General features: G+C 40.4%; 1 protein-coding gene across 2 annotated transcripts in view; it reads right to left on the bottom strand.

Moving 5' to 3' along the window:
* The window catches only part of PDE11A (phosphodiesterase 11A), a 415,741-nt gene that overhangs the window by 85,179 nt on the left and 304,990 nt on the right, over positions 1-25,572 (bottom strand). For both annotated transcript variants that reach the window (XM_029225505.1, XM_029225506.1), the window contains 2 exons: positions 1,756-1,902; positions 1,386-1,493 (listed from right to left, as the gene is read on the bottom strand). In XM_029225505.1, coding sequence (XP_029081338.1) covers positions 1,386-1,493; positions 1,756-1,902 — 255 coding nt within the window. The remainder of the gene's footprint in view (positions 1-1,385; positions 1,494-1,755; positions 1,903-25,572) is intronic.

Genomic DNA, 25,572 nt, shown 5'->3' with positions numbered 1-25,572 from the left:
ATCTTCTTATGCTACATGTGCATTTGAGTTCAAGTCAATCCAACACAAATTTGTTGAAAACCTACCGAGTACATGATTGAGTATAGGGTGCTGGTGATGCTCTCAACAGATAGATTAATTAAGATTATTGCAAGAACAACAAATTATCTCTTTAGCCTCAAGCTGCTTACTTTATAGGAGAATGAGAGATCTTTAACTTAAAATACACAGCAGAAAGAAAGATGTGTTGTACTAGACACAGTGCAGAGAAGTAAGTAAGTACTGATGATTGCTGACGATTACTGAAATTACTGATGATTAATGGAAAGCAAAGACTTCACGGGAAAACTGGCATTAGATCAATGCCTTTTAAAGAATGAGTAAAATTTTAGTAGGTAGAGAAGTGGGCAGAACATTTCATGAGGAAGGAATGGAAGTCTTCCTTCATGTGGACCAAAGGAAAATGTCATTTGGAGTTCCTTCTTTTAGGTTTAAATTTTAATCTGGGTGCAAAGATGCAAGGTATTTGGGTTTATGTTATGAGAATCCAAAATAGGTCTTCTCTTTTTTGTGTGTGTGGTAAATATGTTTACACACACACATATGGGCACATATATATGTATATATCACCAGGAGGCCAAAGAAACCAATATATTTAAGCCAGAGACCATTTTACTTGATGATAGCTTAACAGTGTAAGTGCAAATAAAACCAAAACAAGTCTTATTTTTTGCCAGCAAATGGAGGTGAATATAGGATTTTGTTTCAGTCTTTGCCACAAACATTTCCTTTTAGATTAAATTCCAAGGCTTACGTCTGGCCAGCTGCCCTGGCTGTCTCCATTAAAACAGACTGGCCACCTTAACTGAGTTACGGCACCTGGAGCAAAGGTTTGAAGCCTAGTGTACCCCTAAACCCTGAGAGCATTCACTCCTACTCCTTCCTTCCTGGGGCCTCCTTGGACCCTCTCTCAGATAAGCATCTCTCAGGATTCCCGTGTCCCTGGGGGTAATGTTCACACACCCCTTCTTTGGCTTTCTACCAACCTAGAAAGTCTTATCCAGTGGATCTCTTTGTTTAGTCATTCATCCCCATATCCTCTGCAAAAAGATTGCTTTGAAAATCCAATCATTTCTTTTGTTAAAAAAAACAGTTTCCCAAGATAAAACATTAAAAAGAGACTAAAGCAATCATTCCAAGACTACACCTGCTTCAAGGTGTCAGAGATCTTACAGCCTTAAAGCTCAGAGATCATTGTGAAATATATACTCCCATCACCAGGGTAGGTAACTTCCAAAATAAAATAAGTCACAGGGCAATTTGTCAGAGAAATGGGAACGTGAAGGGGAAGCCTGTAGGTCCTCACAAATGACAGATGACCTTCCATCGTCACCGAACACACTTACAGTTAACATTGCGAACATCAGCTGGCACACGTTGAAGGCATGTCTCCAGTTGTGGTATAGAACCATCCGATAATTTTTCCTTACTGTCAGAAGCCACCTACACAGTGTCTGAAATGGGAAGGGAAAGGTTATGTCAGGAAGTTGTATGTATCTCCGGTGGACCATTACCAAAATGATGTCTTCTGTCTGAGTAATCCTCAACCATTGAAGTCCTGCCACAAGCATCTCACAGGATTCTCACGGTAATCCCACCAGGTGTGCAGGGAAAGTATTAACTTCCCCAATCTGTATGCGGGAAACCTGAGGCTCAAAGTGGCTACCATATTGTTCCAGGTGCACTCCTGGGATCGCCCATGACAGAACATCATACCTCATAGTCGATTTTAAATTTCTGTACCATCCCCAGCTCCATGAACATCCGAAGAGCAGCTGTGATCATGGTGTCAACATCGAGAGAAAAGTCATCAAAATGTATGTCGTTGATGGCAAGTTCTGACACCAAAGGGATGTTGGCTGCCTACAAAAGCAGAAGACATAAGTCAAGCCAAGTTCACCAGCTTTCCCAAACCCTTCATCTTGCTCTCCTCTCCTACTTATCAGACGTGCCACGTAAATCAGACCTGACCTGCACTTACACTCTGATACAGCTGAAGTCTGAGCTGGAAATGTCTTTTGTTTTTGAACTGCTAATGCCCCAAGCAAATGAAGGGGGTAGGGGAGAGGGAAGCTAATCTGAAGAAAAAATATACACACTGGATCTAGTCTGCAGAATTTGGAATACAAAGCAGTCTAGTTTACTGAAACTGCAGTCATACAGTATATTCTGATGCATATTACAGAGCACTAAACACAAGAAACATCTGGGCAGCCAGCAGCTGTGAATTTTAATTGCCACTATTCAGAAGGACATGGGAATACACCACTTTGCCTTGTTTCTTACATCCTTATATCCTGTAGCTGTGTACTTGCTCTTTGTTACACACATGTTCTGTATATTCAGAAAGATGGAAAGGATCAGACAGCACATTTCTAGTGCAAAATGTGTTTCTTAATAGGATAGAGATGTTTGGAGCATATGTTTCATTGAAGGAATAAATTTGCAATATAGTTCAGTGACATTCTATAAAAACATCACAACATAATTATAATACTGGTCATACATATTCAGTGTTTTCAAAACACTCACTCATGTTAAGCAGCTGTCAGTCAGTTGCCCTACACAAACTTAAAGGGCATAAAAAGTCTTGGGGAATAATTATTTTTGCTGGTTTCATTGGGCCACTCTTGATAAGGGAATCATTTCTATGTTTTCAGATTATCAGGGACCATTCTGTATTCATATTCCTAGTCTATTCACTGGGTGTAAACTACCCAAGGAGTAATTTATGCCCTGGGACCACTTTGGCCGAGCAATGAAATCCAACTCTGCTCACTCTAAGCATCCCAGAAACCACTGAATCAATCCTTCTTTCTCAGCCCCATGCTCCTCCATAAGAGCAAACACCTCTAGGCTAAAATCCAAACACTGGTTATTCACCACAACATGGAAGAACAATGAACAAATACATACATTATGGGACAATTTGCCTGCTATTCTGCTGATTGTTTATTTTCGTTAAAAATTAATCAGCTTATCTTTCAGTGAATCATTTTACTATATTAACATATTTGTAGAATCCAGCTCCTTGGAATGAAAAAGGTGAGGCTTGTGAAATTCAAACACAGTGGTGGCGGAAATAGTCTTTGTGTGTAGGTGTCCTTATTTGGAGTTCCTGGCCTCATGCTAAGCACTTTAACACCTTGCTTTTTACTTTAAGAATAATTTAAAACCAGGGACTTCCCTGGTGGTCCAGTGGCTAAGACTCCACTCTCCCAATGCAGGGGGCCTGGGTTCGATCCCTAGTCAGGGAACTAGATCCCACGTGCCGCAACTAAGACCCGGTGCAACCAAATAAATAAATAAATATTTTAAAAATAATTTAAAATCAAAGTTATACGTGCACATAGTTTTAAGAGTAAGTTAGATCTGCAAGGTTACACACGCGTGCACGTATGCACACACACACACACACACACACCACACACATTAGCAGAACTCTTCCAGTACCAAAGTTTTCCCTTACCTAGAGGCAACCACGTTCAAATCATCTAGATACACTTTTTTGGGTATTTGGCAAAGTAAGGTGCTTGTGATTTAATTTTTAAATTATTTTCTGATTTAAGCACTATCTACTAACTTCCCCCCATTGAAGATGAAGATGAAGCTGTCTTACACTGTACCTGTCAACCTCTGCTACCTCATACACTATCCCTTCTCACTCCCCAGTATAATAATATAATAACTTTGTTTAGAGAAATATTCAGGGTTTATACTATAATGACTCTGTAAAAGATATTCATAGCTAAGTCATGCAATTTAGTATGATTACTTTTCCTTTCCTCGACAGCATTTTGTATTCTCAGAGTTAATAACTGTCTTCCTTAATGTGCGCTTAGTTTTCTCCATCCTTATCACTAATTCAACCTCGAAACTCTCTACCAATTATCTAAATCTCATCTGAAAATATTCAGATACTTTGGGTATTCCATCAGTTTTATGAAGAAATCTCTGTTGGAACTTTCTGAACTGCAATCTGGACTGGCAGTCTTCTCAGCCTGGTATATAGCTTTCATCCTAGATGTTTCTTCACCATAATTTTGGGGGTGTCTTCATCTCTCTTTTATTTCTGTATCCCACATCTTTCTCTTTTCTGGCTCTCTCCTTATTTTGGTGAGACATATCTTCCAATAGCTTCCCAAGAAAAGGTGTGTGTGCTGGGTAAATTTATGAGAGCTTGCATGTCTGAAATGTCTTCATATTATTGTCACATTTGATTGATAGTTTGTCTAGATATCAATTTCTAGGTTGGAAATCATGACATTAGAATTTTTAAGGCATTCTCTATTAGCTTTAGATGTTACTTTTGACAAGTCAGAAGCTATTGTGAATCCATTACCTTTGAAAATGACTCCTCCTCCCTCTCTGTTTTTGTAGGATCTTCTTTTTGCTTCCAGAGTTCTGAAATATCATGAAAATGTGCCTAGGTGTGAGTTTATTTTTAATCATAATCCTAGGTACCTGGTGTGCCCTTTAATCTGGAAAATCATGTCCTTTAATTCTAGGAAAAATTGAAAAATGAACTCTTTGATCATTTCTTCCCTTCTTTCCTTTTCTGGAATTCCCATTATTTGACCTTTGGACTCGTTTTTTTTTTTTCTCTGTTTCCTCCTATATTTTATTTCTTTTCTTTTTTCTCTACTTTCTAGGAAATATTCCCTCTCCTTATTCTTGATATTTTAATATCACAGTTTTCATTTCTAAGAGCTCTTCTTTTTTGTCTGGGTTTAAAAAAATTTTTTTAATAGCACCTTAATTTTGTTTCATGGATTCAATGTCTTCTCTTACCATTGTGAGGATGTTAATAATTCTATTTAACGTTTTCTTCTCCCTTCAGAGTTTACTTCACTCCCTTCATTTTGTTTTAGTTCTCTCTTTTTTATTGTGGTTAGAAAACACATAGCATAAATGTATCCTCTTAATTTTTAAGTATTGTTAACTATATTTACATTGTTGTACAACAGATGTCTAGAACATTTTCACCTTGTGTATGAAACCCTGTACCCAATGAACAACAACTTCCCATTTCCCCCTCCCTCCTGGCAACCACCATTCTCATTTCTGTCGCTATGAATTTGACTTCTTCAGATACCTCATATAAGTGGAATCATGCAGTACTTGTCCTTTTGTGATTGGCTTATTTCACTTAGCATAATGTCTTCAGGGTTCATCCATGTTGTACCATATGACAGTATTTCCTTCTTTTTTAAGGCTGAATATTGTTCCTTTATATGTATTCACCACAATGGTAAATACATTCTTAATCCACTCGTTGATGGTTTAGCCTCTTTCTCAATCAGCTTATCCTTCCTTAATCATTTGAATATATTTGACTGCTTTAGGGGTATTAGAAGTTTTCCCTAGCTGTGTGGTGATCTTTGGTTTTCAGCCCCCATTTAAAAATGCACCTCTGAAAGCTTCTATTAGAGCTTCTGGGGGCTTCTCTGAAGAGGGATCTGACTGACCTGTTTCCTTGGGGAAGCTACTGAATATCTGTATCTTCGGGCCTTTGCTCTTTAGCTACTCAGATTCCCCGGAGAAGAACCTTCTGGGTGTTACAGGGATGGAGATTGGAGGAGCTCAGCATTGGTATATAACTTCATTCAATCCCCTTGTTTCCAGCCTGTATTCCTATCCTCAAGCTCTGCACTGCTGTCCCCCTACCCCAAAGAGCTGCTATTATACCCGCTTCAGAGGAGAAGCCTCCAGTCTTTATGGAGTGGACGTGTGGGACGAAGGATCTGGAGATCTAACTGCTTCTCAGATTCTCCATTTTCTTGTTTACGGCCCTACCTTCATCCCTATTTCCAAAGGTACTTAATTAGCCAATTCCTGAGCTATTTGGGGGAGAGGGGTCTGTGGCATAAATCTGTTTACCTCTCAGCTTTTCCCACTTAGCTTATTTTGGCTTTCTTGGGTTTGCTGAATTAATATTCATCCGTTTTCTAGCTTTCAATATTTTGTCATGGTTAAATCCCTTCCCAATTTCTTTATCTTTGAGAATTTCTGCCTTTAAAAAAGTCCCTTTATTGTTGTTTTAGTGGGGCTTAAGGAAGGAGTAAAATAAAATGAGTGTGTTTACTCTACCATCTTTATCTAGAAATCACTGAAATTAACTTTATTAAATGGTACCTTAAATGATCAGCTTGGAGAACTCAGAGGTAATCCAGCCTTTGATTTAGCCCCTTTGTTTCTGTGTGCATGGCCTGGCTGCAAACATGTAGACCTCTTTCTCTTGTTCTGTGTCCCCATGTGTTCACTTGTGTCATCCTGACCTAGCTTATTAGGCTGTAAAAATCTCAGAGGCAGGGATTCCCTGGTGGCGCAGTAGTTGAGAGTCCACCTGCCGATGCAGGGGACACGGGTTCGTGCCCCGGTCCGGGAAGATTCCCCATGCCGTGGAGTGGCTGGGCCCGTGAGCCATGGCCGCTGAGCCTGCGCGTCCGGAGCCTGTGCTCCTCAATGGGAGAGGCCACAACAGTGAGAGGCCCGCGTACCGCAAAAAAAAAAAAAAAATCTCAGAGGCAGATGGCATGCTTCTTTCCCTTAGGGAAGCTCCAGAATGACTCTCTACTTCCATCACGTTTCAGGGCTTTGCATACAGAGAATGCCAGGTACTTAGAATGTTCTGTGCTTGCTGTAATTTGTTCAAAGTCAAAGTCAAATACAACTGGAAAACCACTTCCCAAGAGGGTAGAAGCCTTGTCCCAGAAGACACAAGTCTTTCTGGTTTCAGGAGAGGAGTTTGGTTCTGCTTTGGCAACCCTCTTACAGCTTGTTGCCAAAGAGCAGAAATGGCGATGCAGACTGCATTGCTGCTCTCCAGGTGCCCCTGTCTTGTGGATTATTAATAGCATATTCCCTGATGCCATTATAAATCCTCTACCCTTCAAAGGCACTAAATTCACTTAATTATCTTAAAAATTAAAGAATATAGGCATTTTTTCATTATGAAATGTTAATGGAAAGGAAATAAGAACATTAGGTTGAAAAATGTAAGATGACCTCTGGTTCACCAAGACCCATCCTTATTGACCTTGTCTTTTTTCCCCTACTAGGTTGAGTGATCCACAGTTAAATAATACCAGTCTATAGGTCATCCTGAGCCCTGTCGTAGACCCTTGCTGACACTTGTAGATGCAGAGAAAGTCCCAAGCCTTTCAGGAATGACCATTTTCAGCTATTTTGAGCAGTATGGATAGCTTTCATCTACATTCCTGGGTTCAAGAGCAGTTTCTGGAGAAATCTATGAAGAATAAAGAGTAGTGTGTGTCCTCTGGAGGTGCACATGGAGGTCTAGTCTGCAAAAGATTTGAGAAGAGCATCCCCAAATTTCCTTGTTATAGAGCCATATGCACCCCATCTCTTCTGATAGGTAGAGAATGGGGTCACATCTTCCAAAGCTATAACTACTCTAGCCATAGGATATTAACAAAACAAATCAAAGTCAATTTCTCCAAGTGTCAGTCTTCAACTTTTAAATATTTATAAGGTACCATATCCCTAAATCAAAGAGGAGTGCTACAATCCGAAATAACTACTGAATTAATAGCCAGGAAATAACATTTGGTTAAAAAAACCATTTACTTTATTGTAACAATAAATGAAAACACAGAATTATGAGTCCTGGAGCTAATTTGAATAATGTTCAAGAAGTGGGACTCTAGCTGTCTGGGGGGTACCTGATACCCTTTGATCATTCCTCTTCTTTGTTTGGGTCTTAATAGTTAAGTGGTTATCAAAGGGAGTCATAAAACTGTCTCCTCTAAAACTGAAAAGGTAGCTTTACAAAGAGGCTATAACATGTTAAAATACTATCCTGGACCCCTTGACACAAGAGTATTACATTTTGTGATGCTCAGAAAATGGGAAGAAACAACAAAGTGGGTGGTGGTCCAGCCCTAGAAATTCAAAGGAGAACTGTGTTGTCAATCCAACCCACTCACCCACTAAGCCCTCTGGACCAAAGGATTCTGGGATGAATGAAATAATGAAGACAGGACACTGGGCTGAGGTGATGTGGAAGGGACTGCAAAGTTGTCTGTTTTGCCAGCACTGTTATAGCACTTACTACATACATGCCAGGCACTCTTCTAGCACTTTATGTATATTAACTCATTTGATTTCCTAAGAGGGACCCTAAGAGGTAAGGAATATTCCTAATCCCATGTTATAGATGAGCCAACCGAAACAGATGATAGAAAATTTGTTCTAATTTGCATTGTTGTGATTGGCAGAGGTGGATTTGAACCTGAGGAGTCTGGTTCTAGACCCTGGCGCCTAACCACTATATTGCCTCTAAAAGCAGACCGCTGCCAAGTCGAAGGGTTTCCCATGCCCGCATTATGCAGCTAACTTGGGTGCACCGTGAGCAGTGTTTGTGACTCCCAGATGACTAGCCTGTTGATCCATTTTTTATGATGGGCAGCCTGGATCCATTTGAAGGGACAATGTTTTGGTCTGTACTTATTTGAATCCATTTGGGGAAGTCTCTAAACTTGCAACTGACTTTGGAATAAGCTCCAGTTGTTAGCTTTGTTTTGATTACTGTGAACACAGAATCAGCTAAATACTCCCAAGACTATCCTGCAAAAAATAACTTGTCCTCTGAGGGAGCAGAGGCAGACTTCAGGCAAACAACCTTAGCTCAGACTCATCAGCAGAGCATTGATGGGACTCTAATATCACCCTTGGTTGGACAAGATAACTTAGTAAAATAAGGGAAGCAGCAAGCAGGTGATACAGTGGGGTGAGCAGGGAGATGAGGGATCCTTCTGTCTGGATGGGATTCTGTGAAGGTTTCTCTTGTATATTTGGGACACAGCTGAGATATGCTTAAAACACACACGCACTCAGGCTTTAGAGGGACTAGCAGTACTACAAGTAACTAGTCGTTTAGATAGCACACAGGCCCCTGTCCAGTGGTGAAGGGTGAAATTTTAACTAATTTCTATTCTTCCTCAAGAAGGGAGGACACAGGTCCTTCTGAATCTCAGTACAAGTTTGCTTACCTGCACCAACTTCCGAACAGGGAAAGCTAGGATACTTAGGTGGCTCACAGATTTATCCACGACATGTGAAACATGGGAAAGATAGAGAATTCCAAAAAGAGGCAGCAATAAAGCTTCAGTAGTGCACCGTCAGTTGACCAAGAATATGCTGGCCCAGCACATTCCCAGGCTCCACCAGCTCTCTCAATCTACACACAACACAGAAGCTGCAAAAGGCTGGGAAGCCACCTGGTGGTGTGTGTGGCAGTGATGTGAAGATCTGAGTCCTCCTCGTGTTCTTGGGGTCAGGCATACAACAATGCCATAATCAACCTCTGCAGTTCATGGGCTAGATTTATATATAAAAGCAGTAAAACTTAGAACCTAAGAGTGAATATAAATGTCTAAGAACTGTGAAGAAATATTTTTAAAAAAGAATTATTAGGCCTTATTCTATCTCATATTAAAATAAATAATAAACATGGTATATGTTTTTATGTTAAAACTTAGACTTTATCCCTTTAATTCAGCCGATACCATTTTTACCATGTCACTCCTCTTTAAATGCCTTTAAGGACTCATTGTGGCTTGCTGAATGAAGTAAAATTCCTTAGATTGGTATCCAAGGCACTTCATAAACTGGTTCTACATTGCCCATCCAGTGTTACCATCTTCTAGTCTTCCATGGATGCATCAGGATGGGCAATTTATTATCCTTTTTATCATCTCTCCCTCTATGGTTGCAGATTATTCTACCCCTCCACCCACAGGGTTTGACTTCTTCCTTACTCTGCCAATTGAAATTCAAGTCCCATTTTCTGTACAAGCTCATTCCCATTCATTCATCCATTCCTTCTTTTTTTTTTTTAACATCTTTATTGGAGTATAACTGCTTTACAATGATGTGTTAGTTTCTGCTGTATAACAAAGTGAACAAACTATACGTATACATATATCCCCATATGCCCTCCCTCTTGCGTCTTCCTCCCACCCTCCCAATCCCACCCCTCTAGGTGGACACAAAGCACCGAGCTGATCTCCCTGTGCTATGCGGCTGCTTTCCACTAGCTATCTATTTTACATTTGGTAGTGTATGTATGTCCATGCCAATCTCTCACTTCGTCCCAGCTTACCCTTCCCCATCCGTGTGTTCTCAAGTCCATTCTCTACATCTGTGTCTTTATTCCTGTCCTGCCCCTAGGTTCTTCAGAACCATTTTTTTTTTAGATTCCATATATATGTATTAGTATATGGTATTTATTTTTCTCTTTCTGACTTACTTCACTCTGTATGACAGTCTCTAGGTCCATCCACCTCACTACAACTAACTCAATTTCATTTCTTTTTATGGCTGAGTAATATTCCAATGTATATATGTGCCACATCTTCTTTATCCATTCATCTGTCAATGCACACTTAGGTTGCTTCCATGTCCTGGCTATTATAAATAGAGATGCAATAACATTTTGGTACATGACTCTTTTTGAATTATGGTTTTCTCAGGGTATATGCCCAGTAGTGGGACTGCTGAGTCATATGGTAGTTCTATTTTTAGTTTTTCAAGGAAATTCAATACTGTTCTCCACAGTGACTGTATCAATTTACATTCCCACCAACACTGCAAGAGGGTTCCCTCTTGTCCACACCCTCTCCAGCATTTATTGTTTGTAGATTTTTTGATGATGGCCATTCTGACTGGTGTGAGGTGACACCTCATTCTCATTGTAGTTTTAATTTGCATTTCTCTAATGATTGGTGATGTTGAGCATCCTTTCAGGTGTTTGTTGGCAAACTGTATATCTTCTTTGGAGGAATGTCTATTTAGATCTTCAGCCCATTTTTGGATTGGGTTGTTTGTTTCTTTGATATTGGGCTGCATGAGTAGCTTGTATATTTTGGAGATTAATCCTTTGTCAGTTGCTTCATTTGCAAATATTTTCTCCCACTCTGAGTGTTGTCTTTTCGTTTTGTTTATGGTTTCCTTCGCTCTGCAAAAGCTTTTAAGTTTCATTAGGTCCCATTTGTTTATTTTTCTTTTTATTTCCATTACTCTAGGAGGTGGGTCAAATAGGATCTTGCTGTGATTTATGGCATAGAGTGTTCTGCCTATGTTTTCCTCTAAGAGTTTGATAGTGTCTGGCCTTACATTTAGGTCATTAATCCATTTTGAGTTTATTTTTGTGTATGGTGTTAGGGAGTGTTCAAATTTCATTCTTTTCCATGTAGCTGTCCAGTTTTCTCAGTACCACTTATTGAAGAGGCTGTCTTTTCTCCATTGTATATTCTTGCCTCCTTTAACAAAGATAAGGTGACCATACGTGTGTGGGTTTATCTCTGGGCTTTCTCTCCTGTTCCATTGATCTATACTTCTGTTTTTGTGCCAGCACCATACTGTCTTGGTTACTGTAGCTTTGTAATATAGTCTGAAGGCAGGGAGCCTGATTCCGTTTTTCTTTCTCAAGGTTGCTTTGGTTATTCAGGGTCTTTTGTGTTTCCATACAAATTGTGAAATTTTTTGTTCTAGTTCTGTGAAAAAGGCCACTGGTAGTTTGATAGGGATTGCATTGAATCTGTAGATTGCTTGGGGTAGTAGAGTCATTTTCACAATGTTGATTCTTCCCATCCAAGAACATGGTATATCTCTCCATCTGTCTGTATCATCTTTAATTTATTTTATCAGTGTCTTATAGTATTCTACATATAGGTCTTTTGTCTCCTTAGGTAGGTTTATTCCTAGGTATTTTATTCTTTTTGTTGCAGTGGTAAATGGGAGTGTTTTCTTAATTTCTCTTTCAGATTTTTCATCATTAGTGTATAGGAATGCAAGAGATTTCTGTGCATTAAATTTGTATCCTGCTACTTTACCAAATTCATTGATTAGCTCTAGTAGTTTTCTGGTAGCATCTTTAGGATTCTCTATGTATAGTATCATGTCATCTGCAAACAGTGACAGCTTTACTTCTTCTTTTCTGATTTGGATTCCTTTAATTTCTTTTTCTTCTCTAAATGCTGTGGCTAAAACTTCCAAAACTATGTTGAATAAAAGTGGTGAGAGTGGGCAACCTTGTCTTGTTCCTGATCTTAGTGGAAATGGTTCCAGTTTTTCACCATTGAGAATGATGTTGGCTGTGGGTTTGTCATATATGGCCTATATTATGTTCAGGTAAGTTCTCTCTATGCCTACTTTCTGGAGGGTTTTTATCATAAATCGGTGCTGAATTTTGTGGGAAGCTTTTTCTGCATCTATTGAGATGATCATATGGTTTTTATTCTTCAGTTTGTTAATATGGTGTATCATACTGATTGATTTGCATATATTAAAGAATCTTTGCATCCTGGGATACTGGTATATGATCCTTTTAATGGGCTGTTGGATTCTGTTTGCTAGTATTTTGTTGAGGATTTTTGCATCTATGTTCATCAGTGATATTGGCCTGTAGTTTTCTTTTTTTGTGACATCTTTGTCTGGTTTGGGGATCAGGGCGATGGTGGCCTCATAGAATGAGTTTGGGAGTGTTCCTCCCTCGACTACATTTTGGAGGAGGTTGAGAAGGATAGGTGTTAGCTCTTCTGTAAATGTTTGATAGAATTCACCTGCGAAGCCATCTGGTCCCAGGCTTTTGTTTGTTGGAAGATTTTTTTTGCGGTACACAGGCCTCTCACTGTTGTGGCCACTCCCGTTGCGGAGCACAGGCTCTGGACACGCAGGCTCAGCTGCCATGGCTCACGGGCCTAGCCACTCTGTGGCATGTGGGATCTTCCCGGACCGCGGCACGAACCCGTGTCCCCTGCATCGGCAGGTGGACTCTCAACCACTACGCCACCAGGGAAGCCCATGTTGGAAGATTTTTAATCACAGTTTCAATTTCAGTGCTTGTGATTGGTCTGTTTATATTTCCTATTTCTTCCTGGTTCAGTATCGGAAGTTTGTGTTTTTCTAAGAATTCGTCCATTTCTTCCAGGTTGTCCATTTTATTGGCATATAGCTGCTTGTAGTAATCTCTCATGATCCATTGTATTTCTGCAGTGTCAGTTGTTACTTTTGGGGTGTCTGTGACCTTATTATGATTTTAGGCAGCCTCTCTGTTAATGGGTGGGGTTGTGTTTCTGTCTTGCTAGTTGTTTGGCATGGGGTGTCCAGCACTGTAGCTTGCTGGTCATTGAGTGGAGCTGGTCTTAGCATTGAGATGGAGATCTCTGGGAGAACTCTCGCCGATTGTTATTATCTGGGGCCAGGAGGTCTCTGGTGGTCCAGTGTCCTGAACTCGGTTCTCCCTCCTCAGAGGTTCAGGCCTGACACCCGGCCAGAGCACCAAGACCCTGTCAGCCACACAGTGTCAGTCGCCATGGTCCGGCCCCGAGATTGCAGGGCCCATTCATTCTCTCTTATCCTACAGTGACCTTTTCCTTCTCTGCAGTTGTATAGATCACTGTAATATTTATAATCACTTTATAATGTAGGGTTTTCAAATATACCCCTAGAGTAGGAATTAGGTCCCTGAATCAGCTAGGTGGATTGGCTCAAATGTGTTTATGTGTGATTTGGGGAGAGGGGTCCATAGCTTTTTTCTGACTCCTCTGTAGTTCAACACGGGTTCTTAGCTGGACACAATTCCCAGATGATCCTTATATGCACTCATGTTTGAGAAGAACTTCACTAGAGGCTGTTTGCTCCTAGGGTCTTGGTACCTATTAATACCTAAGCTTCCCATGGAATGGCAAATCTTCCATTATAGGGCTAACCAAGTCAAAGGGCATTTTATATATTTGTCTTTTTTAAGTGCATAAACGCAAGGAAGATTAGTAGTCAATAATCTCTATATTGAAAAAGAGAGGAACGTGTAAAGAAATGCAAGCTTCTAAGTACAATATTTCCCCTCTCTTACTAAACTTTAATTATTCTCAATTATTGCTTAATTCACTTCGGTTTTCTAGGCTTGAGTAGACCTATTACTTTGATCCCCTTAATAGGAGAATGAAAATTCTATCATCTCTTCACATGTGATTTTCAGGAACTTCACCAGAAGTTAAAAATCTTATGGCCTTTCCTTTACTTCTGCTTGAGCTATTCTGGTGAAACAATCTTATCTGTAACTGTTTCCTATTAATCTCAGAAACTGCCTTTGTTATCCTTCATGCAGCAACATAACCTTCATGAGAAAACATGATTCTCACATATTTTTCTTGTCATGGTGAGAACCAAAAGAAAAAGAAACATCATAGTGACTACCTCCTTTTGAAATAGAGAAACTTCCTCTTACGTGAACTGTCTTTTCAACCCTGGCTCTTGGATAGTTCTAATATGCTCTCATTATTTATGTTTATCAAAGAAACAGTTCTCATTAGCAGCACTGAAAATTTAAATGCTGCATTTCAACAGAAACAGGTCATTTCAAAAGAGATTTTCCTTTTTCCCGGTATATAACATTTAGAAAACCATTTGGTACAAGTTTTTAAAAGAAAGGTATCCAGTGTTTCTTCTTTAACACATGCAGTTGATGTAATATTTGATGATATATTTCCATATTTTCTCTAGTTTCTTTATGAAAGAAGATTATTTAAAAGAAGGATTATAAGATTAATCCACCTTGCATTGTGTACATTACAATGATCTTAAAGGCAGTGTGTAAGGTAAGTAGAACCAGCCCTGAGAGATGATGATGATGTGTTGAATCTTTAATTTAAAATGGCTGTTCATCAAGCCTATGGTTCCTAAGTGAGGTCGGCATTCTGAAGTAATTTTTCTTTGAAAAAATGTTTCTGTTATGAAAGTTTACTGCTTTCTTATTAAAGTTTACTCAACATGGTATATCAAAGTGTTGTTTTGTTGTTGCTAGTAGTAGTGATATATACATAACCTGTTTTGTCCCAAAAAATGTTTAATGTGGATTTCAAAGATCCAAGCAATAACAGAGAATAAAAGAAAGTAAAAATAGGCCAGAAAGACAAATCAAAGGGAAACTAAGGAGAGGAATGTAAAACATGATCAGAAGTGAAGTTACTAGACAAAATGCATGCTGCAGCATCAATGCATTTGTAAGGATAGCCAAATTTGTCTGTAAGCTTCCTAGTAACCATTACAAAGAGAATCTGATATATTAGATGATTTACAGTGTTCGTAAGATTAAAGAAAAGCAAGGGCAAAGGAAACCCACAGAGACACAGCTATGCTATCTTTGAGTCTAGAGAGAAATGTCTTTTGTGTTTTTCAGGGAAAAATTTCCCAAACCAGTGATTCCCAAAGTTGTACACCAGACCAACTACATCAACATCATCTGGGAACTTGTTAGAAAGGCAAATTCTGAATCAGAAATTCTATTTGTGTTTAACAAGCTGGTGCCCATTAACAACTGAGAACCATTGTTCTAAACATTATCCCCACCACAAGCACTCAGAGCTGGGGTGGCTTTGGGTGGTGTGCAAATTTGGGGGATGGAAGGCAGAGTATAAGGGGTTCTCCAAGGAAGTTAAAAACCACAGACTAATGAGGGTTTTCTGTGCAATTCTTCTGAATTTTTCTATGTTTGAAATTTTTCATAATAAAATATTGGGAAAAAATAATTCACTGCTAACAAGGGATGAAACATCGAACTAACAGTGCTATCCTTCCAGAGAAAGGTCTGACTCTATCAGGGATTTGTGCAGTGATGTTACTAAGACGTATAGTTTAAATTTTTCTAGTAATTGTTTTCTCTTGAAGCTGTTTATTAAATTCACCTTGTACTTGCCTAGAACACTCTTCACAACAGTTATGGTCTCTAATCCTACCTCCAGTTCCTACTTGCTAAGTGGCTGTGGGCAAGAAACTGAAGTAAGCCTTGATTGAGCGTTCTCTGTGTAGACAATACTACTACTACTTTGTATGGTTGTTGTGAGGCATAAATGAAATAACACACATAGAGTCTAGCATGGGGCTTCCCTGGTGGTGCAGTGGTTAAGAATCTGCCTGCCAATGCAGGGGACACGGGTTCAAGCCCTGGTCCGGGAAGATCCCACATGCCGCGGAGCAACTAAGCCTGTGCGTCACAACTACTGAGCCTGTGCTCTAGAGCCCATGAGCCACAACTACTGAGCCTGCATGCCACAACTACTGAAGCCTGTGCGCCGAGAGCCCGTGCTCCGCAACAAGAGAAGCCACTGCAATGAGAAGCCCGCACACCGCAACGAAGAGCAGCCCCCGCTCACTGCAACTAGAGAAAGACCGCGCGCAGAAACAAAGACCCAACACAGCCAAAGATAAATAAATAAATATATAAAAATTAAAAAAAAAGAGTCTAGCATGGTGCTTAGAAACAGGAAACACTAAATCATACTGACTTATAATAATTATGGTTATAATAATTATGGTTCACTTCTTATTATTTTTATACTGATATCAGCCTCAGAGAAGGAAAGGGTGGACATAAAAGATTTCCATGACTAGGCCATGAGGAATCAACTCTATCCACTCCCTTTGGAGACCTCTACATTTAATTCAACTTAAGTTAACACACATCTATTGCATGCCTAATTCTACAACAGGCCCTGCCCTGTGTTATAGATACATTTGTGAAATCACTGTGGTCCTTGTGTTCACAGTGGGTCAGGGGACCAAAGAAGTAAACAGGCAATTATAATACAGTGTGGTAAGTGCTGTTAAGCAGGGGAAATATAGGACTCCATTGGAAGCCCTGGGAGAATGTGATGAAATACTTCTAGCTTAGAGTCTCTGCCTTAATTCTAAATCATTGTTAAACTTCAGCTTTATAAAGTATATTTATAATAATTTAAAAGGTTTAAAAATAGTTATCATGATCGAAAGTTCCTCAAGGTCATAAAGCTTGTATTGCAACCTAAGAAAAGATGTGGACTCCAATCCTAAGATGCTCATGGTCTACTCAAGGAGAGACAAGAGTAAACAGAATGGAACTAGTCCAGAAGATGGTGGAGGAGTAAGATGTGGAGATCAGCTTCCTCCCCACAAATACATCAAAAATATATCTACATGTGGAACAACTCCTACAGAACACCTACTGAATGCTGGCAGAAGACCTCAGACCTCCCAAAAGGCAAGAAACTCCCCTACATACCTAGGTAGGGCAAAAGAGAAAAGAAAAAAACAGAGACAAAGGAATAGGGACAGGACTTGCACCTCTGGGAGGGAGCTGTGAAGGAGGAAAAGTTTCCACACACTAGGAAGCCCCTTCACTGGCGGAGACGGGGGGTGGGTGGGGGGAAAGCTTTGGAGCCATGGAGGAGAGCACAGCGACAGGGGTGCAGAGGGCAAAGTGGAGAGATTCCCACACAAAGGATCGGTGCCGACCAGCACTCACCAGCCTGAGAGGCTTGTCTTCTCATGCGCTGTGGCGGGCTGGTGCTGGGAGCTGAGGCTCGGGCTTCGGAGGTCAGATCCCAGGGAGAGGACCGGGGTTGGCTGCGTGAACACAGCCTGAAGGAGGATAGTGCGCCACAGCTAGCCGGGAGGGAGTCCGAGAAAAGTCTGGACCTGCCTAAGAGGCAAGGGACCAGGTTGTGCAAGGAGAGGGGATTCAGAGCACCGCCTAAACGAGCTCGAGACAGGTGCAAGCCGCGGCTATCAGCATGGACCCCAGAGATGGGCATGAAACGCTAAGGCTGCTGCTGCAGTCACCAAGAATCCTGTGTGCAAGCACAGGTCACTATCCACACCTCCCATTCCGGGAGACTGTGCAGCCCGCCACTGCCAGTGTCCCATGATCCAGGCACAACTTACCCGGGAGAACACACGGCGTGCCTCAGGCTGTTTCAACGTCACGTCGGCCTCTGGCGGGCACAGGCTCACCTTGCATTCCAGTTATAACTGCCGTGCCCCTCCCTCCCCTCGCATGAGTGAGCCAGAGCCCCCTAATCAGCCGCTGCTTTAACCCCATCCTGTCTGGGTGGGAACAGAAGCCTGAGGGCGGCCTACATGCAGAGACGGGGCCAAAACCAAAGCTGAACCCCAGGAGCTGTGCGAACAACGAAGAGAAAGGGAAATTTCTCTGTGCAGCCTCAGGAGGAGCGGATTAAATCCCCCAAATCAACTTGAGGTACTCTGCATCTGTGGAATACCTGAAGAGACAATGAATCAACCCAAAATTGAGGCGGTGGACTTTGGGAGCAACTGTAGACTTGGGGTTTGCTGTCTGCAACTGACGTGTTTCTGATTTTTATGTTTATCTTAGTATAGATTTTAGCACTTGTTATCATTGTTGGATTTCTTTATTGGTTTGGTTGATCTCTTCTTTTAACTACTTTTTAATTTTAATAATATTTTTAATTTTTAAATTATAATTATATTATTTTATTATTTTTTTTAATCTTTTTTTTCTCCCTTTTCCCCTGAGCTGTGCGGCTGACAGGGTCCTGGTGCTCCAGCCTGGTATCAAGCCTGAGCCCCTGAGGTGGGAGAGCCAAGTTCAGGACACTGGACCACCAGAGACCTCCCAGCCGCATGTAATATCAATTGGCGAGAGCTCTCCCAGAGATCTCCATCTCAACGCTAAGACCAGCTCCACCCAATGGCCAGCAAGCTCCAGTGCTGGATGCCCATGTCAAACAACTAGCAAGACAGGAACACAACCCCACCCATTAGCAGAGAGGTTGCCTAAAATCATAATAAGTTCACAGACACCCCAAACCACACCACCGGACACAGTCCTGCCCACCAGAAAGACAATATCCAGCCTCATCCACCAGAACACAGGCACCAGTCCCCTCCACCAGGAAGCCTACACAACCCACTGAACCAACCTTACCCACTGAGAGCAGACACCAAAAAAAACTGGAACTACGAACCTGCATCCTGTGAAATGGAGACACCAAACACAGTAAGTTGACAAAAATGGGAAGACAGAGGAATATGCAGCAGATGAAGGAGCAAGGTAAAAACCCACCAGACCAAACAAATGAAGAGGAAATAGGCAGTCTACCTGAAAAAGAATTCAGAGTAATGATAGTAAAGATGATCCAAAATCTTGGAAATAGAGTGGAAAAAATAAAAAAAACAATTAACAAGGACCTAGAAGAACTAAAGGGCAAACAAACAGTGATGAACAACACAATAAATGAAATTAAAAATTCTCTAGAAGGAATCAATAGCAGAATAACTGAGGCAGAAGAATGGATAAGTGACCTGGAAGATAAAATAGTAGAAATAACTACCACAGAGCAGAATAAAGAAAAAAGAATGAAAAGAATTGAGAACAGTTACAGAGACTACTGGGACAACATTATATGCACCAACATTCGAATTATAGGGGTTCCAGAAGAAGAAGAGAAAAAGAAAGGGACTGATAAAATATCTGAAGAGATTATAGTTGAAAACTTCCCTAATATGGGAAAGGAAATAGTCAGTCAAGTCCTGGAAGCACAGAGAGTCCCATATAGGATAAACTGAAGGAGAAACATGCCAACACATATATTAATCAAACTATCAAAAATTAAATACAAACAAAAAATATTAAAAGCGGCATGGGAAAAGCAACAAATAACATACAAGGGAATCCCCATAAGGTTAACAGCTGATCTTTCAGCAGAAACTCTGCAAGCCAGAAGGGTGTGGCAGGACATACTTAAGTGATGAAAGGGAAAAACCTACAACCAAGATTACTCTTCCCAGCAAGGATCTCATTCAGATTTGACAGAGAAATTAAAACCTTTACAGACAAGCAAAAGCTAAGAGAATTAAGCACCACCAAACCAGCTTTACAACAAATGCTAAAGGAACTTCTCTAGGCAGGAAACACAAGCGAAGGAAAAGACCTACAAAAAACAAACCCAAAACAATTAAGAAAATGGTAATAGGAACATACATATCAATAATTACCTTCAATGTAAATGGATTAAATGCTCCCACCAAAAGACACAGACTGGCTGAATGGATAAAAAAAACAAGACCCATATATATGCTGTCTACAAGAGACCCACTTCAGACCTAGGGACACATACCGACTGAAAGTGGGGGGATGCAAAAAGATATTCCATGCAAATGGAAATCAAAATAAAGCTTAAGTAGCAATTCTCATATCAGACAAAATAGACTTTAAAATGACTATTACAAGAGACAAAGAAGGACACTACATAATGATCAAAGGATCAATCCAAGAAGAAGATATAACAATTGTAAATATGTATACAACCAACATAGGAGCACCTCAATATGTAAGGCAAATGCTAACAGCCATAAAAGGGGAAACCAACAGTAACACAATCATAGTAGGGGACTTTAACACCCCACTTTCACCAATGGACAGATCATCCAAAATGAAAGTAAATAAAGAAATACAAGCTTTAAATGATACATTAAACAAGATGGACTTAATTGATATTTATAGGACATTCCATCCAAAAACAACAGAATACACGTTCTTCTCAAGTGCTCATGGAACAGTCTCCAGGATAGATCATATCTTGGGTCAAAAATAAAGCCTTGGTAAATTTAAAAAAATTGCAGTCTTATCAAGTATCTTTTCGACCACAACCCTATGAGACTAGATATCAATTACAGGAAGAAGTCTGTAAAAAATACAAACACATGGAGGCTAAACAATACACTACTAAATAACCAAGGGGTCTCTGAAGAAATCCAAAAGGAAATTAAAAAATACCTAGAAACAAATGACAATGAAAACACGATGACCCAAAACCTATGGGATGCAGCAAAAGCAGTTCTAAGAGGGAAGTTTATAGCAATAGAATCCTACCTCAAGAAACAAGAAATATCTCAAATAAACAACCTAACCTTACACCTAAAGTAATTAGAGAAAGAAGAACAAAAAACACCAAAGTTAGCAGAAGGAAAGAAATCATAAAGATCAGATCAGAAGTAAATGAAAAAGAAATGAAGGAAACAATAGCAAAGATCAATAAAACTAAACACTGGTTCTTTGAGAAAATAAAAAAAAATTGATAAACCACTAGCCAGACTCAGCAAGAAAAAAAGGGGGAAGACTCAAATCAAAGAATTAGAAATGAAAAAGGAGAAGTAACAACTGACACTCCAGAAAATAAAGGATAATGAGGGATTACTACAAGCAGCTATATGCCAATAAAATGGACAACCTGGAAGAAATGGACAAATTCTTAGAAAAGCACAACCTTCTGAGACTGAACCAGGAAGAAATAGGAAATATAAACAGACTAATCACAAGCACTGAAATTGAAACTGTGATTAAAAATCTTCCAACAAACAAAAGCCCGGGACCAGATGGCTTCACAGGTGAATTCTGTCAAACATTTAGAGAAGAGCTAACACCTATCCTTCTCAACCTCCTCCAAAATGTAGCAGACAGAGGAATACTCCCAAACTCATTCTATGAGGCCACCATCACCCTGATCCCAAAACCAGACAAAGATGTCACAAAGAAAGAAAACTACAGGCCAATATCACTGATGAACATAGATGCAAAAATCCTCAACAAAATACTAGCAAACAGAATCCAACAGCCCATTAAAAGGACCATACACCGTGATCAAGTGGGGTTTATCCAAGGAATGCAAGGATTCTTCAATATACACAAATCAATCAATGTGATAACCCATATAAACAATCTGAAGGATAAAAACCATATGATCATCTCAATAGATGCAGAAAAAGCTTCTGACAAAATTCAACCCCCATCTATGATAAAAACTCTCCAGAAAGTAGGCATAGAGGGAACTTACCTCAACATAATATAGGCCATATATGACAAACCTACAGCCAACATCATTCTCAAAGGTGAAAAACTGGAACCATTTCCACTAAGATCAGGAACAAGACAAGGTTGCCCACTCTCACCACTATTATTCAACATAGTTTTGGAAGTTTCAGCCACAGCATTTAGAGAAGAAAAAGAAATTAAAGGAATCCAAATCAGAAAAGAAGAAGTAAAGCTGTCACTGTTTGCAGATGACATGATACTATACATAGAGAATCCTAAAGATGCTACCAGAAAACTTCTAGAGCTAATCAATGAATTTGGTAAAGTAGCAGGAAACAAATTTAATACACAGAAATCTCTTGCATTCCTATACATTAATGATGAAAATTCTGAAAGAGAAATTAAGGAAACACTCCCATTTACCATTGCAACAAAAAGAATAAAATACCTAGGAATAAACCTACCTAAGGAGACAAAAGACCTGTATGCAGAAAACTATAAGACACTGATGAAAGAAATTAAAGATGATACATACAGATGGAGAGATATACCATGTTCTTGGATGGGAAGAATCAACATTGTGAAAATGACTCTACTACCCCAAGCAATCTACAGATTCATTCCAACCCCTATCAAGCTACTAATGCATTTTTCACAGAACTAGAACAAAAAATTTCACAATTTGTATGGAAACACAAAAGACCCTGAATAACCAAAGCAACCTTGAGAAAGAAAAACGGAGGTGGAGGAATCAGGCTCCCTGACTTTAGACTATACTACAAAGCTACAGTAACCAAGACAGTATGGTGCTGGCACAAAAACAGAAATATAGATCAATGGAACAGGAGAGAAAGCCCAGAGATAAACCCACACACATATGGTCACCTGAACTTTGATAAAAGAGGCAAGAATATACAGTGGAGAAAAGACAGCCTCTTCAATAAGTGGTACTGAGAAAACTGGACAGCTACATGGAAAAGAATGAAATTTGAACACTCCCTAACACCATACACAAAAATAAACTCAAAATGGATTAAAGACCTAAATGTAAGGCCAGAGACTATAAAACTCTTAGAGGAAAACATAGGCAAAACACTCTATGCCATAAATCACAGCAAGATCCTATTTGACCCACCTCCTAGAGTAATGGAAATAAAAAGAAAAATAAACAAATGGGACCTAATGAAACTTAAAAGCTTTTGCAGAGCAAAGGAAACCATAAACAAAATGAAAAGACAACACTGAGAATGGAAGAAAATATTTGCAAAGGAAGCAACTGACAAAGGATTAATCTCCTAAACATACAGGCAGCTCATGCAGCTCAATATCACAAAAACAAACAACCCAAACTGAAAATGGGCTGAAGATCTAAATAGACATTTCTTCAAAGAAGATATACAGATTGCCAACAAATACGTGAAAGGATGCTCAACATCAATGAAAACTACAATGAGGTATCATCTCACAGTGGTCAGAATGGCCATCATCAAAAAACCTGCAAATGCTGGAGAGGGTGAGGAGAAAATGGAACCCTCTTGTACTGTTGGTGGGAATGTGAATTGTTACAGCCACTACTGAGAACAGTATGGAGGTTCCATAAAAAACTAAAAATAGAACTACCATAGGACCCATCAATCCCACTACTGGGCATATACCCTGAGAAAACCATAATTCAAAAAGAGTCATGTACCACAATGTTCATTGCCTCACTATTTACAATATCCAGGACATGGAAGCAACCTAAGTGTCCGTCGACATATGAATGGATTAAGAAGATGTGGCACCTATATACAATGGAATACTACTCAGCCATAAAAAGAAACGAAACTGAGTTTTTTGTAGTGAGGTGGATGGACCTAGAGTCTGTCATACAGAGTGAAGTAATTCAGAAAGAGAAAAACAAATACCATATGCTAACCTGTTTATATGGAATATTAAAAAAAAGTTGTTGTGATGAACCTAGGGGCATGACAGGAAAAAAGACACAGACATAGAGAATGGGCTTGAGGACACGGGGAGGGGAAATGGTAAGCAGAGACAAAGTGAGAGAGTAGCACTGACATATATACACTACCAAATGTAAAATAGATAGATAGTGGGAAGCAGCTGCATAGCACAGGGAGGTTAGCTCAGTGGTTTATGTCCACCTAGAGGGGTGGGATAGGGAGGGTGGGAGGGAGATGCAAGAGGGAGGGGATATGGGGATAGATGCCTACATATAGCTGATTTACTTTGTTATACAGCAGAAACTAACACACCATCGTAAAGCAATTATACTCCAATAAAGATGTTAAAAAAATTAAAAAGATATTATGAGCAAAAAAAAAAAAAAGAGTAAACAGAATGAATAGTGAAAAAATAGAAGCATGAAGGTCAGAGGCCACAAGAGGAGGGAGCATATAGGAGGCCAAGAAACAGAGTGGAGGAGTATCATCTGATGTGGGTGTTGAAGGATGAATAGAAGTTCACCAGGAGAATTAGGAAACATAGACTGTTCCAGTCAGAGAGAACAGCATGGGCAGAGTACAGTTCCAATCTCATCTGAATATAGCACAAAGCCATGAGATGCAGACCTATAGGGCCCCAGAATCGATGGAAATGCTGCTTGATTCAGGACTTGCCCTAACTAGCCCTGAGAACCCATAAGGTGTCAGCTTTGCCAAGCTCCCATTGGTGGCCTTGGGCCACAGCACTGGAGTTTGACTTTCCCTCCCAGAACCTCCCCTTCAAAGCTGTGGTCACAGTTTTTGTTGTGGCAGGTGATAAATATACAGACTATTCCTATGGAAAGGCAATTGTCTTTGTTTCCTTTTCTCTTTCTTTGTTGCATTCAGCAGCAAACTCTCTCCCTCCTCTTCTGGAAGAAATTGAAGATCAAAAAGCCCTCTGTGTCCTCCAGGAAAAAGAACTTGTTTTTGATTGAGTCAATGGCTCTGAGTCAATGGGCCATCAGGATCTATTTTGAAAGAACCAGAGGAGAAGGGAGTGTGCTCTTGGGGAGGTAAGAAAAGGGGAATGAACACTGTCGCCATCTCACAGAGGTCAGGGAGTGGGGTAAGAGAGGAAGGAGAGAGCCCCTGGGAGCATGGCAGCTGTACCCAGGAAGGAGATGCACCCAGCAAAGGACCACTGTGGAGGCATTGGTTGAGCTCCCGTGAGCCACATGGTAGTTGAATCAGGACCATGGACGGTCCCGCCTTTGCTCAGGTAGATACCTCCCATTGCTTGCAGTCAGGGACCCACCAGCCACTCCTCCCATGGGAGACTGGTGAAGACTTTAGCTCCTCAGGGTCCAGCACCTCACCCACTGAGCAACCAATGGGAGGGGCACTTGTCTGGGCAATGCACTTCGGCCCAGTGCCCAAACACATGCCTAAGAACCTCAAGAAATCCAAGAAGGAAGGGCAGGATCCTGGGTACCTAGAGGAGTGCTGGTGGGGGAGCCCTGCACACATGGACTTTGGTGGGAAGCTGAAATAAACCAGCTCAAGACTCCCTGAGAGCTGGGAGCATGACATTCCTCCTCCATCAGTAATATGTTGTGTAATTATTTGTGAATGGTCTGATAGAGGAGGGTAGGGATTGGGTGTGTCTACTGTTAACTCCTAAGTGCCCAGCACAGTCTTCATGGGCAAACCTGCACATGGAAGAAGCTCGTTAAATATTTATTGGATGAGTGAATGAAAGCCTGATAGTCTCACTGAAAGTTATTTTTCTAGTTCTACCCAAGCCATGCCACAATATCCTCTGGTGGATTTTCTGCCAACCACCCCTGTGAATACTTCACACTTAGACACACACACACACACACACAGAGGAATCCTAGACACACACACACACACACACACACACAGAGAGAGAGAGAGAGAGAGAGAGAGAGAGAGAGAGAGAGAGAGAGA

This window comes from Monodon monoceros, unplaced genomic scaffold (assembly GCF_005190385.1).
Source record: "Monodon monoceros isolate NGI ecotype Baffin Bay Population unplaced genomic scaffold, NGI_Narwhal_1 Super_Scaffold_16, whole genome shotgun sequence".
Classification (NCBI taxonomy): Eukaryota; Metazoa; Chordata; class Mammalia; order Artiodactyla; family Monodontidae; genus Monodon; species Monodon monoceros.
Note: the sequence above shows the minus strand (reverse complement) of the source record. Positions and strands in the feature narration are given on the sequence as shown.